The 21,063-nt window shown below is 49.2% G+C and overlaps 1 protein-coding gene across 2 annotated transcripts in view; it reads right to left on the bottom strand.

Annotated features, from left to right (window-relative positions):
* Map3k21 (mitogen-activated protein kinase kinase kinase 21) overlaps window positions 1-21,063 on the bottom strand; it is a 40,222-nt gene that overhangs the window by 1,958 nt on the left and 17,201 nt on the right. Inside the window, exons 4-10 of one of the 2 annotated variants that reach the window (XM_078023067.1) lie at window positions 20,224-20,399; window positions 15,121-15,361; window positions 8,676-8,798; window positions 4,412-4,562; window positions 3,992-4,089; window positions 1,848-2,097; window positions 1,342-1,435 (exon numbers count right to left, since the gene is read on the bottom strand). In XM_078023067.1, coding sequence (XP_077879193.1) covers window positions 1,342-1,435; window positions 1,848-2,097; window positions 3,992-4,089; window positions 4,412-4,562; window positions 8,676-8,798; window positions 15,121-15,361; window positions 20,224-20,399 — 1,133 coding nt within the window. Of the gene's footprint in view, window positions 1-1,341; window positions 2,098-3,991; window positions 4,090-4,411; window positions 4,563-8,675; window positions 8,799-15,120; window positions 15,362-20,223; window positions 20,400-21,063 lie in introns of both variants that reach the window. The other variant, XM_021723106.3, reaches the window with a different exon arrangement.

Genomic DNA, 21,063 nt, shown 5'->3' with positions numbered 1-21,063 from the left:
CATTTGACTGAAAGAAAGCAGACCCAGGATGGTCAGGTGACTTGCCCACTTTCACACAGCAAGCTTGAGTCCAGTTTCTGCACTAACTGACACTACAGGATCTTGAAGGCTTCCAAACGAGGACGTGGGCCACGGTTTTCCCAGGATCACGGCTACCACATACAGACACGTAACTGAACCTTGAGCCTCAGTCCTATGCCTCCAAGTTACCTGCTATTCCCAAGTAACCAGTGTCCTCAAAGGTCAGTACTGGAGAGTGACCACCCCAAGGGGTCTCAGAGGGGATGGCCCCTCTGCTCAAACCTGCACCATCTGATCATGTGAGCACTGGTCAAGTTTCACAGATGGACAGGACAGGGGGCAGGCACAGTGCAGCAGGGGACCCAGGGCTGGAATCCCTGGTGACTACAGGGTCCCAGGCACCACTGCTTTCCCACAAGTTTTGACCCCTTGCCTCTGTGCTGATGTCATGTCCACAGAGTCCCCTCAAGGTGAAGCCACTTGGGTCAGAGGCTTTGTCATCTGCAAGTGCTACTGTGATGTCAGGGGACACCTCTGCACCTTGTTCAATGGACCAGGAAAACCTGTGGAAATCGACTTTCCTTCGGCAGCGTCCACAACTGGGCACGGGCCTCACGGCGGCCTGTGGTGCACTGTGTGTCATTGGGTGCCCTGCTGCACAGCAGAACGTCCCCTAAAATCCTCACACTGCAGACCCAACTCTGAGGACCTCAGGGCCAGGTGGACAGGGTTTCTACAGAGGTGATGAAGTCACAACAAGGCCACCAAGGTGGGCCCCCAACCCACGTGACTAGTGTCCTGGGCCGGGAAGGAGGAAGGACAAGGACTCCTGGGTGGTGGCAGCCGTGTGGGAGCACTGGGCAAAGTCAGCGTGTGCAGCAGGAGGCAGCTCTGCAGGGCCAACCCAGCCACAGTGGGCATGTGGCCTCCTGGGTGTGCCCACGGCCTGCGCCTCGTCATGCAGCCTAGCACACACAGGTGCCCGCCACCCTCCCCCCAGCAGGAACGGAGCAGGGTAGCCCCGACGCAGGACGCGGCAACTGCCACCAACTCTGGCCCCGCTGCGCCCCCCAGCTGCCATCTTCAATAACACCAGCAGCTCGCCTTCCCTGCCCATGCTCTGTCCTTGGTCACTGAATTTAAGGACACCTCCCCAGAACCCAAACTGGTTAGAGTAAATTAAATGTAAGAGAAGGACAAAGGTAGAGGTCCACGTAAACAGCAGTCAATTACTAAATGCAATCTCCAGGGAAAGAACACAGCAGATAGTGCCACCTCTCCATGGAGCTTTACTCTTGGTCCCCTTCTAAGGCAACCTACTTGGGGTCTGAGAAGCTCTCTCCCCAGACGCAGGTCGTCGGCTGCGCTGTGCTCTGTCTTCTGGGGAACAAGGTATGTCCCCACATGTCTGCTCCTGGAGGGAAGGAAAAGGGCCATGCAGCACAGTGTGACCAGCCTCAGCCCTTGGCATGGGACTAGGCACACAGCTGCAGCCCGGAGTCGATGGAGAGAAATCCGGAGTAGGCACCTCGGGGTCCCCAGGCACGCGTGTGCTGCTCTCGGGTGGCTCACAGCTATCTGTCTGCAGCCAGCACCTGGTGGCCGGAGAGGGCGTAGAGGGAGGGCCTGGAATGCCTGTTGGTGGGTCGGAGGGGCTCGGCAGCCTGGGGGGTGGGCTGACACTCGCGCGGGACCTGGTGGCCCACTGCAGGGGCCCCTCTCGCTTCTTCTTCTCCTCCCTGGGCAGCAGTTCTTCAGCAGCCTGCACTCTGCCAAGGTCCCTGACATCCAGCCCCAAAGCCACCGAGGCCAGCAGGGCCGTGCACCTGTACAAGGCCGTGTCTGTTTTCCTTCTCTGGGGTGGTCCAGGCAGGCTGGCCATAGGTGTCACCCGAGAGGAGCCCGTGGCAGGGCTGGCCGGGGGGCCCTCCTCTTGGCCCTCAGCCTCCACCAGCTTCTCTTTCTGACCATCTTTCCCAAGAGGCAGGTCAACACAGGCCTGTCCGGGCACCTTCACTGGCTTTGGTCTTCTGCGTTCGGACCCGCCAGGGGAAGGGGCTGGCTCCTCACAGGACCCTAAACAAAAGCACAAACACTGACAATGTGGCACCGTCTTGCAGCAGAGACCAGTGAAACTGTGATGTAAAGCACAGCTCGAACCTCCCGGTAAACATCCTAACCCAATGCACATGGAGTCCTTCCGGAGGGCAGGGACCCATCTAGCACTCTGAAGACAGACTCCAAGTCCTGCAGTTCAGCTCTCCAAAGATGGGACAGAAGGAAAGCCCCTGCTGTTCCCCTACCCTCCAGAAAGCCTCCCTCCTCAGCTTCCTGACAGACACCATCCTGGAAAGAAAGTCTCGGAGCTACAAAATGCACACATGTGCACACGCAGAATGCTAGTCACATGTGAGCACATGTGTGGTAGCAGTTCTAGCCTCCTCTGCAGCAAGTGTAAGTTCTGGGGCCCTCCAGGCTCCCTGGCCTTCAGGGGTGTCATCACCTACCGCCCACTCTGTGTCATGCCCCGTATAAGCATGAAGACCCGCCTCTACAATACATCTTGTGGGCAAGATCATTTACAGCAGCTCAGCTCACAAGAGCCAAGCCATGGAACCAACCTAGGTGCCCTACAGCAGATGAATGGATAAAGAAAATGTGACATTCATACACACTGGACTATTAATCAGCCATCAAGAATGAAATTATGGCATTGGCCCGTAATTGGATGGTACTGGAGACTATCATAAAATAAGCGAGGCCCTCAAACCACAGGGAGACTATTCTCTGATATGTGGATGCCAACTCACAACGAGGGGAAGATGAGAAGTTCATTGGACTAGACAAAGGGAATGAAGGGAAGGGAGAAGGGATGGGAACAGAAAAAAGAACATGGATCACACATCTTTGGTCTCCTTATGTATGAAAACATGACCAGTGGAACTCCACAACATACACAACCACAATAATGGGACCATACTTGGAACAACGTCCACCTATTCTATGTGTGCACAATATGTCAAAATACACCCTATTGTCAGGTGTATCTATAAATAACAAATAAAAATAAAATTAATAATAATAAAGAGCGTCACATAGAGGCCAATGGTTCTCAACGTGTCCCCTGGACCCCAGCAGCCCCTGGGAATTGAGGACAGGCAAATTCCTGGCCCATCCCAGACCAGTGAAGCAGAGTCCTGGGGGTGGAACCAGTAGTCTGGGCTGAGACAGGCCGAGTCAAAGAGTGGGCGGTAGGTGATGACACCCCCGAAGGCCAGGGAGCCTGGAGGTCCCCAGAACTTACACTAGCTGCAGAGGAGGCTAGAACTGCTCCCACACATGTGTTCACCAGCGGCTGATGCAATGGAAACCCTGCCACTAGGCTCCTGAAGCGTCCATGACACAGCCTCTAGCTTCTCCAGCACCTCCTCCTCCGGCACCTGCAGTGTGCTTTATAAGCAGGACCACCCGGGATCCAGGTGTCCTCCTCTCCTCCACTGGAGGCCCTGCCTCCAGCACAGCTTCCCTCGCCCCACCTGGATGCAGAACCCTCCAGGAAGAGGAATGGACATGGGAAATGAGCCCACAAATCGCCCGGAAGACACCGGAGAAGCACTGTTCATGTCTCCATCACACTCAAAACCTTGAGCCTCCTGACACTGTCAAGTGCGGGGCCCACTGGCTAACTGGCGCCCTTGAGGTTTTCCAATGATTCCCATCTCTCTTCAGTTTCACGTCAGCCCTTCCTCTCAACAGAACTGTCAGAACAACATGTTCATTTTGCTACCTCCTATCCTAAATTGATTGGGTCTATGTAGACAAGTGTGGCAGCGAATTTTCCCATAAAGATCAAGAATTATAAATTCCCCAAATTCCATCTGAACCTACTGACTTCTTCATAAGGACTGGGTGGGAAAAGCCTCCCCGTGGAGTCAAAACCCAAGCTAACCACTCCCGGCAATACCATTACCTGGCTGGTCCGCAAATAACGAAGCCAACGGCGTGGATTTCTGACTTTTTATTAAGTGAAACGACCAAGGGCTGTTTCCATCTGAGAGAGGCCTGATCCTGCAAGAGACAGACTGCGTGTCACGTAACAGGACCATAGGACACACCAGGTTTGGGTACCTAACTTCAGCCAAAGCTTCAAAGGTGCAGGGGAAGTGCGTTTCACCCTTGAGCTTTGAACAAAAGCTAACTAAGTACACAAACCTTGAAACGAGACAGAAATAGGTCAGGAACTTTTAGCCACTGAACTGAGACTTCACTTAAAGCTAGTGGCTCTCGTGCTGGCTGCTTTCTGGAAGCTGAGTCCAGCCAACAGCCTGGGCTGGCCCCGCCGCACAGCCCTCAGAGTGTACCCCAAACCCTGCAGGCTCCACACACCTACCTCTCTCTGACATCGGTTCTTTCTTGCATTTGAACTGAGTTTGGTCCCCACGTACAACCCTTTCTCTTGAAATTCCTTCCAACATCTTCAAATTCTCCTTGCTGAAAGGTTGCGTTCCTCCCCCACGTTTTATTGCTCTCGTCTGAAGTCACTAAACAAAGAGTATCATCATTAGCGACAGCTAATGTTCCCATTCTTTTCCACATGCACCACCTGTCAGCCACCAGACCACCCGACTCAAAATACGAAAACAAAAAGAGCAGATACATCTCACCCGGTCCAAGGAAAATTCACTTTTCTAATCAGAAAAACAGCAAGGGAAGTGGGCAGAATTAACGGAAAATTTGATGAAAATTAACAGCAGAGATTGGATTCATCCATCTGATGTTCTGAGACAGCGAGGTGTGCATTTTAACTTCTGAAGCAGGAGCCAGACTGAACATTTAACTTAAAATAAACTTAGTACCCCAATGTTGAAAAAAAAAAAAATCTAAATTTTAAGCTTGAAACACAAAACACATGCTTTAAAATTGTAGCTTAACCTGATTTTTCAGGAGCGATCGAGTTGGCTACAGGTGCCCTGTACAGTCTGGAAATACTCAGGGTCCTTGTCCTGCCTTACTCCCGCCTCGCAGGGTCTGAGCAGGCTGGTGCCCCTACTTTGCTGATCTGCTTCCTCCTGGGCCCCCTGTCTTCGGGGGGATTTGGAAACCACTGGGGAAATGATCAGCTCCAGGGAGAAAAGCAGCCCTGAAACACCAGGTACTTCCAGCAGCCGAGCAGGAAGGACACCTGTAGGAAGTCCTAGGCCATGGAGAGCAGGAGAGCAGGATGGTCGCCACGACCCCACGCTCATACACAGCATCACACCAAACACACACACACACACACACACATACGCACATGCAGCAGGGGGGTGAATACAGCAAGCTCCTGGTGGCTCCTGCCGCAGAACAGGGCAGGTCACTTCCTGTGGGGGCGTTTAAAAACAGGAGGCATTGGGTGTGATGCCTTGTGGCTTCTATGGCTTCTATGTTCCCATTCTTTTCCAAATTTTAAAACATGGGCACATACACATGCAGAGAGCCCAACAGTCCTTGGTTTCTCATCCTCTTCCTCCTCCTCCCGACCCCTCTCCTTTCTCTCTTGATGCACTCCCCCCGCCCCCTAAACATTTTCTGAGCCGGGCGTGGTGGCCACACCTGTAATCCCAGTGGCTAGGGCCGGGGAGGCTGAGGCAGGAGGACTGTTGAGTTCAACACCAGCCTCAGCAATTTAGTGAGGCCCTAGGCAACTTAGCAAGATCCTGTCTCTAAATGAAACATACAAAAAGGGCTAGAGATGTGACTCAGAGGCTAAGGGCCCCTGGGTCCAATTCTCAGTCCCCACAAAATAAGCCTTTATTGAACTCTGTGGTCTGAATAGAGGCTTGCTACGTCACTCCCTACCTTAGGTCAGGTCCTGCCTGCACCTTGGCTGGGGCGGCACCCACCCAGGGACTGGGCTAAGCATTAAGTGGGTTAACTCAGCATGGAGCCGCTGGAATATCGCTTAAATACAGCAGGTGCCGGGGGACATGGGCTGCTACGGCCATCGGGTGGGCCCCCAGGTCTCTGCTGTTGGAGGTTTGGGTGTGGTATTTCTGCCTCAGTCAGCAGAGCTGCCCGGTTTCTGTTTGTCCTGCAGGTTGGTGAGCGGGACGGGGAGTCAAGGGCGCTCCTGGCATCTCCAGCTTGCAGCCACTCCTTGGAAAGACGCAGGCTTGAAGTTTACCATCCCTCCTGATACTGTCACTGGGATACAGGCCAAGTGTGGACAGGGCAGCAGATACCACAGACAGGAAGCTCTGACTGTCTGACAGGGAGCAGGTGTGTTCTACCCTGGCTTTGAGCCTTCGACCTGAGTCTGCACCTGAACGTTGAGATCTCCAGAATGAGGGAATTTAGCGTTTCTCCTTCTCAAAGTGAAGTGGGCCCTAACATGGTCTCACACGGCAATGCCGGTCACTAGGTGAGCCAGCGAGGGTGACAGTGAGTGACAGTGATTCCGCACAATCACTGGTGCAGCTTGCCAGCGACCATTCTCTGCACCATGCCGGAAAACTGCCTTTGTGCCCAAGTCGAGCTTGTGCTGAGGCCTTTCCCTGGGTGTCCCTTAAGTCGCATCTGGTCGGAGCTCTCTCTTGCTCGCGTGGTGAACTGACCCCATGCCCCTGCTACCTCCCATTGTAACACCCTTCCTTCTGCTTCAGACTCCTGCTAGCAAAGTAAGTGCATAATGGCTCTTGCACAACAAATGTTTCTCACTCAAGTCCACCCACATGTCAAGGGAAACGGAGCCAGAGGACATCGATGACCCTGCAGCCCAAGCCCCTCGGCCAAGTGTGTCTATCCGTACCCCAAGCACCTACCAGAGGCCGCATTTCCACAGTGAACACAGGCCAAGGCTGGGAAAGGCAGAAGAAGGGAGGGCAAGCCAGGAAAAGCCCCGGGGGTGGTGACAGGGCAGCAGGAAGCAAGATGGGAGGGCAACGCTCAGCACACACGGAGCCTCTATGCACCAGGTACTCCCAGGCCACCGTCACCCTCAGCTCACAGAATAGCATCGTGGGGCTGAGGAGTTAAGGGAACTCGACCCACGTCTCAGGGGCAGGGCCAAGGCTAGAATCTGTGCCAAAGTCCACCCACACCCTACTGCCCTCCATGCCAAGCACCGTGAGAACACAGGACCTCTAGGGAGCCGGGCTGGGTTGGGGACACAGACAGCAAGAGTGGCTGTGCAGCAGCCAGGGCAGGACGAAGATGGCCATGCTGAGCTGGAAGGACCATGGCCCACGGCCTCCACTAGAGCCAGTCTCACTAAGAATGCTGGATCAGAACGGCTCGTTGCTTAGACTGAGCACTGGGGGTTGCCTGCTCTGAGCTGGCCTCCTACCCACCGTACAGGAAGGAAGTCATTTGAAATCCCTAAAGTATTTCCTTCATTCAGGACAAATTTTGGGTGCCGTCAGGCTGCCCAGTGCCACTTCCCCACGTCCGAGAGTGGGCGCTCCCAAGGGTGGAGGACAAGGAGAGGGCAGAGGGGAGAGGGCAGAGGGCAGAGGAGGAGGGCCAATGACCTTCTCCTTCCTCCAGTTAAGCCCTGACTGCCCAGGCCCAGGCAAGATACAAAACACAGCTTTAAAAAAGATCCTTATCAAAAAAAAAAAAAGCCTTCTTCTCAGAAGAACAAACCATTTACAGGAAAACAATGGTGCACTATGAGGAGACGGTCCAGGAGCTTACAAAAAAAAAAAAAAAAAAATTAAAATCCCTGCCACTCACCAGGGATTTTATTAACAAAAAGGAAAAAGGATTCATTAACAAAAGGAAAAAAATGGAGTTCAGAGCTGGAAATTTTCTTATGGCCTTTTTTCTCCCCAAATAAGGAGGATAAGACAAGAGGACGGAGCTTAGTGGACAAAGGAGAGAGGCTGTGGGTGGATGAGAAGCGTGGTAATGGCCTTAGTCCACTGACACATTCATCACCCACTGTGTCCTCGAGAAGCCTATTTGTGGGGTCTGTGAGGACTTGCCTTCGGGGAAAAAAATAAATCAATGATCTTCTTCGTCCCACTCTACCAACTGTGACCCAGGGTCTAAACGAAGCTCGCAGCACACAAAGAAGTTTGTGTAGGCCCGAGCTCCTCCAGGGGAAGCTCTCTCTAAAACCACAACCCAGGCAGTACTTTGAAGCATTCTATTGGTCAAACCTAAAGTAAACTAAAGTTAAATTTCAAAAGTAAAATGGGTTTTTTCCCTTAAAAAACAAGTGAACAAGGCTGACACTGTGGATCAGTGGCAGAATGCTTGCCTAGCACGTGTGAGGCACTGCATAAAAAAATAATCATAATAAAATAAACAAATAAAACAAAGGCATGATGTCCCTTTACAACTATGAAATAGCCAAAAACTTAGCAAGGTACGGCCTAACAAGCCGGTACTAATTTTGCACGTGGTCATTAACAAAATGTCTCAAGAGCAAGGGCTTCACCTTCCACTTGAGCCTGCCCACGTCACACTGCACAGAATCCACAGGTCACCTGTGATCGTGAGCAGAAGGAAACCGGCCTTAGGAACCTGAGGCCAAAGCGTGTTTTCCAGATAGTTGCTGCACCTGTTCACGTCAGCAGCCCGCGGCCTGCTATAAAAACACGTCTGCTTGGTCTGAATCCAAGGCAAGCAAAGGAGGGGGTGAAGAGAGGAGCGACGGGAGGGGCGCTCACGCTGGATGGCCCGGAGCCGGGGTAGCATGGCGGGGCTGCTGGGCGGGCTGCGGCTCCTGCTGTCTGGACTCCTGCGCTTGTCCAGGCTGGGCGAGGCCTGCACGGTTATCTTGTGCTGGAAATCTGTTGGGTACAAATCAAAGAACCAAGATTTCACAATGTTAACGTTATTTTCATCCACACGACCTCTGTGCATAGCAAAAAAAAAGCACACACTGCCGTGAGCAAGCACGGCAAGGCTATTTCAGAGTCTATCTCTCACTTTGGTTTATCTGTCCTCAACTTGGGTTCCAGAGAATGACTGACAGATTCTGTGTCAGGTACAATGACACGCAGGGAAATGCTCCTGGGTCATTACACAGCTCTCGATCCACTGGCAAGTGTCACCTGTGTGCAGTTGAAGACGGTTAAACACAAAGGTGAAGCAGGAGGCCAGGCCCATCACTGGCAAATCATGTACCAGAGCAGGGAGGACTTGCCCAGAGCCTGTCCCCTCACCCCTGAAGGGCACCAAGCACTTCACAGGACCCTGTGGTGAGTGAGACAGAAGCATACTCTACAAACACTCTCCAGGCTGTCCTCGCCTGGCTGGACGGGGCAGAGAAAAGCCTCAACTGCAGGACTCTGTGACAGAGCAACATGGCCAGAGGGCAGGGAGGCCAGAGGGGGAACCAGCAAATCTGGGAGCACAGGGAAAGGAACTCTGCAGCGTCTTTCTGTGAAGTGCTGAGACGGACCTTTGCTTATCTGATCTCCCGCTCATAGGGCGGTTTTTACGGCTGGGCAGGGGTGGGCGTTAATGTGTAGGTTTTGTCTGGTTCCCAAGAGCATGAAAGACACCCCCTAGGTTCTGGCCTGCTGCCACGCTGGGCTCTGGCAAGGTCTGGGCTCCGCTCCACTCACTCCTGACACCCTGCCTTGCACTGCCCATGAAGACCTCACTGCTCGAATTCCACTGAACCAGCCTTATCTGTTTGTTTTGTTGTTGGTGTTTTCCTAATTAATGAATTGAGTAAAATCTTTGAGACACGTTCATTTCATATTTGCAAGAGGGGAATAATTCACCTTTTTTGAAACGATCCTTAAAGAACTTTAGTGGACCACCTGTTATTTGAGATGAAGTGGGGTTAGAATTTGGAAGGTAAGGCATCCATATAATCACTCACACTCAAAATCTCAGATTGTTCTGGCACTGTCTTCTCCCTGACCCTACACATCCATGAAGCACAAAATTCCATTATATTTATTACGTATTATTATGTTATAAATTCTGTTGCATATTCTTGCAGAAGAGAATTTACATCCAAGTTCTGGGGTTAGCAAACTTGGTGTCCCAGTTCTACCCTTTACTAGCCAGGTGAATTCTTAGAAAGTAACTTTTTTAAGTCTCACTACATTCACTTATAAAAATTGTTGGAAAAAAAACATTATTCCTAATCCACAGGACTGTGATGGAAAACTGAGCCTGGAGAAGTGAAGAGTGCCCACCACCAGCCTCAACGGCAGCTGGTGCTGGTGCTCGTGACCTGCTCCAAGTCCCTCCCCACGACCACTTTGTGTGCATTCAGGCTGCACCTGGGCTGCACAGTGCCTTCTCTCCTCTTCCCACCCTCTTGGGCCGAGTCCAGCTCACAGCGGCTAGATGCACTTTTTAAAATGCATGACTGACCGTGGCAGTCCCCTGCTTAAAATTCTTCAAAAGCTTCTCATGATTCAAAAGTTACAGATTAAAATGTAGCTGATTCAGAAACCCCTGCACCTGGAATGTGGGCCTCCAGCCTCTTCTGTGATGCTGAGGCTGGAACCCAGGGCCTCAAGCATGCCAGGCAAGCCCTCTACCTCCGAGCCACAGTCACAGCCCCTGGTGCCCATTTTAAAATGCTGTATTGTAGGTTCAGATTCTCCTCAACTACCCAACCCTGCCACACAGCGAAGGTACAGTCTAGAAGATGGCGGATGCACATGCTCCAGCAGGACCTGCGAGCGCTGAACACACGTGCTATCCCACCGGGAGGCACATCTCCCACAGGAGGCAATAGGCCACCACACGGGACAGTGGGACATGCAAGGATGAGGCTATGCTGTGGTGAGGATGCCAACCACGATCAGCTACGGGCGGGAGGCCAAGCCCAACGTTCCGAGTTCAGAGTGCGGCCTCCCCTACAGAACCCGGGCCTCCCGGGTGCCCTTGACCTTCTGAAGCAGGGAAAGGGCAAGTGTGTCCCAGTTCTGTGCTCAGGAATTCCACCGGTTGTTAGTGCCCGGCTGCCATGAGGCTCTCCTTCTGGATATCTGCTCCCAGCCAGAACCGTGGCCACGGTGCTGAGAAAGGCTCTGCAGGTGGGTCCACTGTGCGCTCAGCCAACAGCCTCCAGGGGATCAACCACTTTCACATGAAGGCGTGCGACCCTCCAGAATCCCGAGGAGCCAGACCGCTCCCCATGCACACGCACCTTCTCGTACACATGGGTGCAGTGGTTCCTGCAGGACTTGGTCCTTCTGAAGCAGATGAAGTTAGAACACACTGCTTTAGAGAAATACCAAACCTGGGAATCTTCACAACCTCTCCGCTTTGCTTTTTACACATCCTAAAAGCACAACCTAAGTTCAAAATAAACCCAGTAGAGAGAGTGATTTTGAGTGATCAAAACACAAAACATCTTGTGACCCTACCTCTTCCTTCTACAAGTTCCGAGAAAAACATTCAGTATACTCACAAAACACAAAGTTTCACAATTAAGTGGCACAGATTTTGCTATGTCACTTTTTAAAATTCCTAGGCTTCCTTATTTCACAGTCAGGCACCAAGAGATCCTAGCAGGGATAAAACAATATTAGTTTTCTAACAGTAAGTCATCATGGCTAAAAATAGTCATAAGATTAAACATCATCATCAGTGATTCTCAAAGATAAAATCACAAGTGAACCTAACTATTCGCCTTGAGTAACAGGTGTCTGAAAGAACCACAGGCACACATATTGAGTGCTGATTTGTAGGAGCTTCTGCGAAGTTCTCTGAGCTGGTTCCACATAGAGTACCTGCAAAGGGGCTCGTGGTGGTAAGGGAATGCCCTAGATGGAAAGCCACACCTCCCAGCTCTGTCTTCCTGGACAGGGTACCCCAAAAAACAGCCTACTAGATGATAAGGTCAGGTACAAATAACTCCCTTGAATGTAAAGAATGAATAATTGAATATAAGGTATGAATAATTGCTGTTCTTCTACACTAAGAACGCCTGCCCTGCTCTGGGTATTGCACATGGTACTGCACCCAGGAGGAAGGGTTTCCACCCTAGTACCAGGACTGCAAGGTGCAATGCCCCCTTGTGGGCACAGGAGGTAACCGCCACGCCAAATCCCAGAGGCTGATCCCATTCCTATCTGATGGACAGATAGTAAGTAGCACAGCAGTGGATTATTTGGTTATATTTTAACTGAAACCTTTCACTAAGTGTCACAAAGTAAATAAATATGTAACTAGAAGAGAAACATCAAATAATACAAGCCAGGAATAAAAACAAAAAATATTCAGCTATAGTTAATCTGTAGAACTAATAAGCTCCAGGTATCAGCCAAGGGGCATTGAGAGGAAACGCAGGAACATAAGTCTGACTTAGGGATCCTGAGGAATTTCACTTACTCTCCCTGCCCGTGAAGAGCAGAGAACCACTAAGATGGTTTAACTTTTCTTCCAAGATTTTTGCCTTTCCATCCAATTCTTCCTACTTGCTCCCCCAGAGTTCCCAACAGAAACCATGAATATCAATGACCACAGCTCGGTTCCCACACAGGCAGGAAAGGGGTGCAGGCAGAAAAGGGGTGCAGAGGGCAGCTGGAAAAGAAAGCTACCGTCTAGTGCCTCTGAATCTTTCCATCTGCTACGCAGGAAAGCAGAAACCTCACTGTAGACACAAGAGTCTATAATTAACTCACTGCTGATACTTATATATGAGACTGTCCTGTCAGTGGGCTCCAGGCACACTCCAGCAGAGGCAAACATCAGAAGAGAGCCTGAAAACACAACTGGTTTTCCCCACCAGAGAGGGAAGTGTGTAAGGCCCCCAGCCTAGTCTCACCTTGTCAAACTGAATCATCAATAACAGATAACAGACACTTATCACCACCACACATTAGTAATTTCTGATCAACCAACAGCATCTCCAAAAATCTTAAAAAGTCACTCTAAAATGAATCTGAATCCCTATCTCTCGCCATGCACAAAAGTTAACTCAAAATGGATCAAGAAGCTTGATATTAAATCAGAGACACGGCATCTGATAGAAGAAAAAGTTGGCTATGATCTACATACTGTGGGATCGGGCCCCAAATTCCTCAATAGGACACCCATAGCGCAAGAGTTAACAACTAGAATCAACAAATGGGACTTACTCAAACTAAAAAGTTTTTTCTCAGCAAAAGAAACAATAAGAGAGATAAACAGGGAGCCTACATCCTGGGAACAAATCTTTACTCCACACACTTCAGATAGAGCCCTAATAACCAGAGTATACAAAGAACTCAAAAAATTAGACAATAAGATAATAACCCAATCAATAAATGGGCCAAGGACCTGAACAGACACTTCTCAGAGGAGGACATACAATCAATCAATAAGTACATGAAAAAATGCTCACCATCGCTAGCAGTCAGAGAAATGCAAATCAAAACTACCCTAAGATACCATCTCACTCCAGTAAGATTGGCAGCCATTAGGAAGTCAAACAACAATAAGTGCTGGAGAGGATGCGGGGAAAAGGGCACTCTTGTTCATTGCTGGTGGGTCTGCAAATTGGTGCAGCCAATTTGGAAAGCAGTATGGAGATTTCTTGGAAAGCTGGGAATGGAACTACCATTTGACCCAGCTATTCCCCTTCTCGGTCTATTCCCTAAAGACCTAATAAGAGCATGCTACAGGGACACTGCTACATCGATGTTCATAGCAGCACAATTCACGATAGCAAGATGGTGGAATCAGCCTAGATGCCCTTCAATAGATGAATGGATAAAAAAAATGTGGCATTTATACACAATGGAGTATTACTCTGCATTAAAAAATGACAAAATCATAGAATTTGGAGGGAAATGGATGGCATTAGAGCAGATTATGCTAAGTGAAGCTAGTCAATCGTTAAAAAACAAATACCAAATGACCCCTTTGATATAAGGGGAGTAAACAAGGACAGGGTAGGGACGAAGAGCTTGAGAAGAAGATTTACATTAAACAGGGATGAGAGGTGGAAGGGAAAGGGAGTGAGAAGGAAATCGCATGGAAATGGAAGGCGATCCTCAGGGTTATACAAAATGATATATAAGAGGAAAGGAGGGGTAAGACAAGATAATACAAATGGAAGAAATGATTTACAGTAGAAGGGGTAGAGAGAGAAAAGGGGACGGGAGGGGAGGGGAGGGGGGATAGTAGAGAATAGGACTGACAGCAGAATACATCAGACACTAGAAAGGCAATATGTTAATCAATGGAAGGGTAACTGATGTGATACAGCAATCTGTATACGGAGTAAAGTTGGGAGTTCATAACCCGCTTGAATCAAACTGTGAAATATGATGTATTAAGAACTGTGTAATGTTTTGAACGACCAACAATAAAAAAAAAAAAGTAAAAAAGTAAATAATGAAAGAAAGAAAAAAAAAACCTTAAAAAAAAAAAGTCACTCTATCCTGTAAGCCTTCCAGTGTCTGTAAATAGTTTATAAGACAATTTATACACATGTTGTGTAAAATACAACTCTCATCATAGTTATTTAAATAAAATTTCCATGCCATTAACAAACACCTTAGGAAGACACGAGCATCCACAAAGCACACCTTAACACAAACACATACGTACCTGGATAGATAATATAATTCTACATCAAAGGTTTAGCAATCCTTGTATGTTATTATCACAATATTTAAAAAAAAATGCTTTTGAAGGCTTCCCTAGATTTACTGGTTTATTTTTATGCGCTTGGATGAAGATTGGAATATAACTGAAGAACTCGACTCGCTATGTTGAAGGTACTGATGACGGCGTACGTGTCCCTGTGAACTTGGGCACCAGATGTGACCACAGATCCTCAAGGTATCCTTAACCTTAAAGATGAAATGTCAACGTCCTATTGTTCTGCACTTTACAGTGCCACCCGGTGCCATCAGTGCCACCAGCAGGACACAGGCTCTGCTTTGATTTCAAAAGGACTAGATCCACCCACCATGTCACGGGAGGCAGGCTGAGGCCTGAATGAACTGCCACACACTCCTCTACGCTGCTTTGCACCTGAAGGTCATAGTGTCACTGAATGAGGACAGGATGAGCAACCAACTGTGCATATCTACGCATTCACTGTTTTAAAACCTTCCTGCCCAAGCTTTCCCAGTTCTGAGGAGACAAAGCCAGTTAACAGTTTGAGGCACAGAGATCCTCCAGAAATGTGAGAACATGTCCTACCTGAGGGGAGACTGATGCGATGTCCATCTTTGAGCTTCAAGCGGCTCCTCCTGAACTTGCCCTTCCTCCTCTTCACCTGCGGCTTCTCCTGGTTCAGCTGGAAGATCAAGAGGTTCAGCTCTCGCTCCAGCACGTCGATCTCACGAGCTGCCAGCTGCTGCTCCCGGCGCCGGAGCAGGGCTTCCTGAGACTTCTGTTGCAGAGCAGCCCGCACTAGCTCCTCCTCCCGGGACCGCAGCTCCTGCAAGGGTCACACCCAGGGAGTCACTCCCTGCAGGGAGGAGGTCCTTCAGATCTCTAACACCCTCTGCAAACCTTAGCCTCTGGATTCCCAGGTGCGCTGGGCGAAGCTCCCTATCCTCCAGAGCTCCCAGGAGTAAGGGCACCCAGAGTGCGGAGCCGGCCAGCCCACCATGGACCTGGAGGAAACCCAGGCCTCTGCGCTCCTTGTGCCCTCTCAGCTCTGTGATCCAGAGATGGCATCACGAGCTCTCATGCCTGAGCTGCACGGTTCCCTGCAGCCTGCAGCCACCCGGCATATCAACGTTTGTTAGCACAGCAACGACCACAGGCCCAAGTGGCCCATTGCAGAAGGAAGCCCAGCGGTGAAGCCATTAGTGGAAGGATAATTACCCTAAGTTCCAAATCCTGCAGTCCAGATTTCTTTAGGGAGGCCCTTCCTGCGGGCATTTAACTGCTGCTTGAGAATAAAACATGAGATGGAGAGAAAAAAGGAAGCAAGCTGGTGTGGGAGGAGGCAGGAAGAGCCTGCCAGAAGGGACAGTGCTGGAAGGGACAGTGGGACACGCCAAACCGAGACCCTCAGCACAGGCACCCCCCATGGAGCTTCTCCCGCCCCAGACAGCTCCTATAAGTTACCCAACAGAAGTTCCTCAGCAATGCTTACTGACTAATGTCAACTTCTTCTTGGTTTTGGTTTTAGAATTTATTGAATTTCTGAGAAAGCGGACACCTATGAGTTAAAAATATTTTATTCCTCTTGGAAAAAAAATTATTCAACATGGAATCTGAGAATGCTATTACATTTAAACCATATCTCCATTCCTGTTTCTGTTGTGTTCTCTTCTTTGCCAAGGACATAGCTATTCCTTTGAGGGGTGAACTCCTTTCTATTGTAGACATATTGCTATTAAATCTAGCACTTACACGGAAAACAGGGTATCTGCAAGCTTTCCCGTACTCTGCTCAGACGAACTCAATCTTAGCGCAGCCTCAGTCCACCCTTGGTCAGATCTGCAGATGGCTGCTCAGGCAGAGCTCCAGGCTGGGCTTTGCAAGTCCTGAAGGTGGGGAACATGTCCCACTGCATGTGGCCCACCTCCAGGGTGCTGCTCCCCAGGGCCAGCCAGGGACTAGGAGGCCAGTTCAACTCTGCCAGCCCCTTGGACTTTACAGATGGACTCAGGTCTGTCAGAACAATTATCACAAAGCAAAATAAACACAGAACCACCCCCTCCGCCATCCACCCCTCCAACACACACAAACTAACAGGACAAGATACAGAAGAGACTGGAAGACCCGGGGTGCAGCTCAGGGATGGAGCCCTTACCTAGCAGGATGAGGCCCTGGGTTCCAGCCTCAGCACACAAAAAGTTAAGAGACCAGGAGCTCCAAGAACAAATATGTTCATTCAGATCAAACCAATTCTGAATTTATGGCAATTCCACCAAAGAGAACTAAAACTCAACTCTGAAGCATCCTTTACTTTAAATTTTAAAAAATAAAGTGCACAAACAAAACTGCAAAGGGAATGGTTTACCCCAGATAGCCGGCCTCACGGTGGTCCTATGATAAGCACCAGCTGGGTCCTGCTTATACAGCAGCTCAGCATTTCCTCATTACAGTGTGTCAGGTGCAGACTGCTATTTATTATTTGAAAAGAAAAAAAAATGTAATATATTTTTTAAAGTTCTGTGATTCATTTTTTCACTGGTAACTTTCTCCAACTAGTTTGTCCAAACTGGAGCTTTTACTACAGTGTATTTGGGGACAGAGGATAATTTCCATTCAGCTCACAGCTTCTAACTCCCAACATGACCTTTTAAAAAAGATATTACATTTCAGCGGTGTTGACCCCGATCCAGCTCACTATTGTCAAATGAGAGGCATAAGGACGAGATATGGGCAGCGCATTCACTCGAACTTTTGTGTCACTACTACATGAATTAAATAAGAAACCACTTTTAATTCCAAGTCCAATCTAAAATATGCCTCCCCTTGTAACAACCTCGCCCGAAAAAAATGAAAAAAAAAAAAAAACCACTTGCCTAAAACATGGTAAATATTTATATATGATCAAAGAGAAAGTAGTCAAAGTCATCTTCCTTCTGTGTGAATTTTAAAATTCTAAAGTCAAATCAAAAAAGAGGTCTGGGCATTAAACCCTCTGGCTATTTTGTAATGAAGCACACCAAGCAAGTCCTCCCACTGGAAGGAGTGCCAGAAGGGGCAGTTGTTGGCCGCAGGCCATCCTTGAAACTGCAGATCCGGGTTCCCAGACGCAAACCCGACGCGCAGCTCAATCATTAACGACAACCTCCTGTCCAACAGAACCCAAGCAGGCACTTGGAGAGAGGCAGGGGGACTCAGGACTCACATCTGCGAGGCTGAATGTAGCTGAGCAATAAGACTGTGGCGGCCCAGTGCATGGCCGTCCATCCCAGCCCACGTCTCCCAGCCCAGGAGCCCAAGCCTCCTTGTGAGCAGAGGAGACCCAACTTGGACCCTGTGCTCTTCACTGCGTCAGAAAGATGCCATCGGGAAGCTTTAAGCAAAACAAATTCATAAGGTGGGATGATTTTCTTATAATGAATCAAAGGCTCACAAGACACCATCAATGCTGGATTCCAAAGAGCAATGGGTAAGAATCAAAGTGAAGGAAAAAAACAGCACCAAAACAGCTGAAAACGCAATCAGAAGAATAAGAAAGACTCCACTCTCAACCTCAAGATGCAGAAAGTGCTCTGGAAGCAAGTTCTTATTCCTAACCCACCGACAGGAGAATCGCCCAACACGCCTGCATCCTGCAGCCCCAGAGAGGCTTCATCAATGACTAAAGGAAAAAGGTCGGAATAGCTGTGACTAATGAGATCACTTCCCAATTTTAATTCTGTGATTTTAAGTATTTTTGCCTCAAAATCCTCTACCACTGCATAAAATCATTTTTATTTTTGTGATGAACCATCAAATTTTAGTATTCCTGAAAATAATTTAGAGATATATAAAAGAGAAAAATATCGTTTTAAGTCAACTAATAGCACTTAAGTTCACCCTAAATGTAATGGTGACCTCCCCACTGAGAGTAGTCCTGCCAAGAACTGTAAGGAGAAGGGCTAGCCAGCCTGTGGCCTCCACATCCCTCCGCAGCAGGTGCCCACCTTCTGCCAGGACACTGCCCAGGTCAGCTGAGGCCAGCCTGTCCTCTCCTGAGGTGAACAAGTACCCAGCTCTTCCTAAGTGGAGTGGGGTACTGCAAGGAGAGCTAGCCCGACCTCCCCCAACCCTAGGGACAATGACCTTGCTAGGACACTCCAGTGCCCAGGAGCAGAGAGTGATGCTGAGTTCAAGCCCACTTGGCCAGGCCATCTGGCTCAGAGCCCTGGTCTTCACCACTAAAGATGGCCACCAATGCTGGCATGAGACCCCTGGGTGATCCCATGCCATCTCCTGAGCTCCCCAGAGGGGAGCTGACAGCCTTCATGGCAGGCTAACATCCCAAGAGCCCAGAGACCACACCTCAGTCCTCTCCTGAACGAACGTCCCCCTTGTCCACCTGAGAGTCTGATGAGGTATGGGATTCCTACAAGGGAACCTATAACCTCATAGAGGTCACAGAAACTTACCATGTTTTACTTCAACGTGACATGTTAGGAATCTATGTGCACAAACATTCAGAGGGCTCAACAGTACTGCAGGTCATGCACTCCAGTCAGGAAGAAACCCTGACAAGTCAAAATGCTCAGGCACTACAAAATGTCTTTAAGTAATAAATACCACCACTGCACCAGAGAGGCGTGCCTGAATATGGGGTCCCTACGTGGCCCTCAATAGCATCTGTCTTCATCCAGGAAACCACATGAATCATCTCCCAGTCTGCTTTCCCACTGTGCTCTTGACCTGGGGTCCCCTCTCGTGTCACAGAGCTGCAGCCTCAGTGTGCTTAGCATATGGGCCTATCTACCCCACACCTCGTGAAAGCCTAAGCCAAGCACAGCTCTATGGCAACACCTTAGGAGTCCAAACTTATGAACGGTCCTGTTTCCCCAGCAAAGCAATGGCCTCGGAAATCAGAGAGGTGAAGCAGGAAGAACCAGCATCAAAGAGGCTTTGGAAGCCCTGCAGACCACGTGTGAGTCTGAGGTGCATGAGCAAACTGCAAGAAGGCATCTTTGTGACCTCTCAGTACAGGCCAAGTGTGACCTCCGAATACCGAGCAAGTATATGAGATGGGAGGGTTACTGTGGATGTTTTGGCAAGAAAGATAAAGACTCACCAAAGGGCTTATGGGTAAAATAACATGATTTGATTTAAATATTCCAGTTTAAAAAACACAAAGGGAATCAGGTATGGTGGTGCAGGCCTGTAATTTCAGCTACTCAGGAAGCTGAGGCAGGAGGATCACAAGTTTCAAGACCAGCCTGGGCAACTTAGTGAGACCCTGTCTCAAAAAATAAAAAGTGCTGGAGATGTAGTTTAGTGGTATAGCACCCTGGGTTCAGTCCCCAGTAATGCCAAATAACAGTAGTAGGAGTAGTAACAATAATGACAATAATAATAATAGTGGGGAGAGATTTATCAAATGATGAAATTATGAAAATTACTAAACTGTGGTTAATGCACACAAAAGGTTTATTATGCTATTCCATTTTTTTTTAACATTTAAAAATTTTCCAAACAAAAGGACTTTTTCCCCCAATTATCCATTTTAAGGACATTTTTGCTTTTCTTTTATTTTTAACCAAAAGAAAGCAAGAATCCATAAATACTGAAAATACTGTAGAATAACGCTACTAGTGACTTTGGCTCTTATTTTCCATAATTTTTATGAATGTAAGTATGTTATAATTAAAAAGTCCGTCTCACCTTTTCCTTGGTTCTCAGCTCATCAAACATGTGCTGAATTTCCAGTTTCCAGTCATCCTGCATGGAATGAAAAGAATCCTGGGGCATTTCGGTCAGCACGGCCTCTTCTAGAGCGGTCAGCTGCTGGAGAATCAAGGCGAAGGACGGGCGGATGTGAGGGTCTTGCTCCCAGCACTCTAAGATAAACGGGAACCATGTGATTCTCCCTGGGCGTGCTTCAGGGGACATCCACAGTGAGGTTTTAAGATGTGTTTTTACACCAACCCGGTGTTCAGCTTAACATCTGTCACTGAACCAGAAACCCATGTCTTTAACATCTGCCCTGAAGGTTGAAGGACCCAGTGACAAGTCTGTCCACACTGTATCAACCCAGGTCCCTGCCAGGAAGGCTGCTGCGGCCAGCACCACACCACGGCCAGCACCTGGACCTGCGTGTCCTGTGCCTTGCCGTGAATGGTGTTGCAGAAGCTTCAGCTGCCAGGGTCACAGACTTCCTGGTGCAGAAATGCACGTCCATAAAACCCGTCCCAGGAACTCAGTCTCCAGAGTGCCATCCTCACAACAGCAGTTCTAGGAAACAGCCTGACCATGGGGCTAGCGCAGCTCACCAAGAGTTAACAAGTTTCGAGAGATAAGGATCAGATAGACAGGGTCAGGTACAACCAGGCCAGGTAAGCCTGTAAAACACTTCTGATCGTTAGGTGTGACAGATGGCAGATGTGGCCCAGCTCAGGGCCGCTGGAGTTCTGCGCTGTACAGGGAAACGTTCATTCCACTCGGCTGAGCTCTGTACAGAAAGGAGGCTCTGTTAAACACGCCTGGTGTTCAGCTATGCGGGTC

Source organism: Ictidomys tridecemlineatus, chromosome 10 (genome assembly GCF_052094955.1).
Source record: "Ictidomys tridecemlineatus isolate mIctTri1 chromosome 10, mIctTri1.hap1, whole genome shotgun sequence".
In the NCBI taxonomy this organism is placed as follows: domain Eukaryota; kingdom Metazoa; phylum Chordata; class Mammalia; order Rodentia; family Sciuridae; genus Ictidomys; species Ictidomys tridecemlineatus.
Note: the sequence above shows the minus strand (reverse complement) of the source record. Positions and strands in the feature narration are given on the sequence as shown.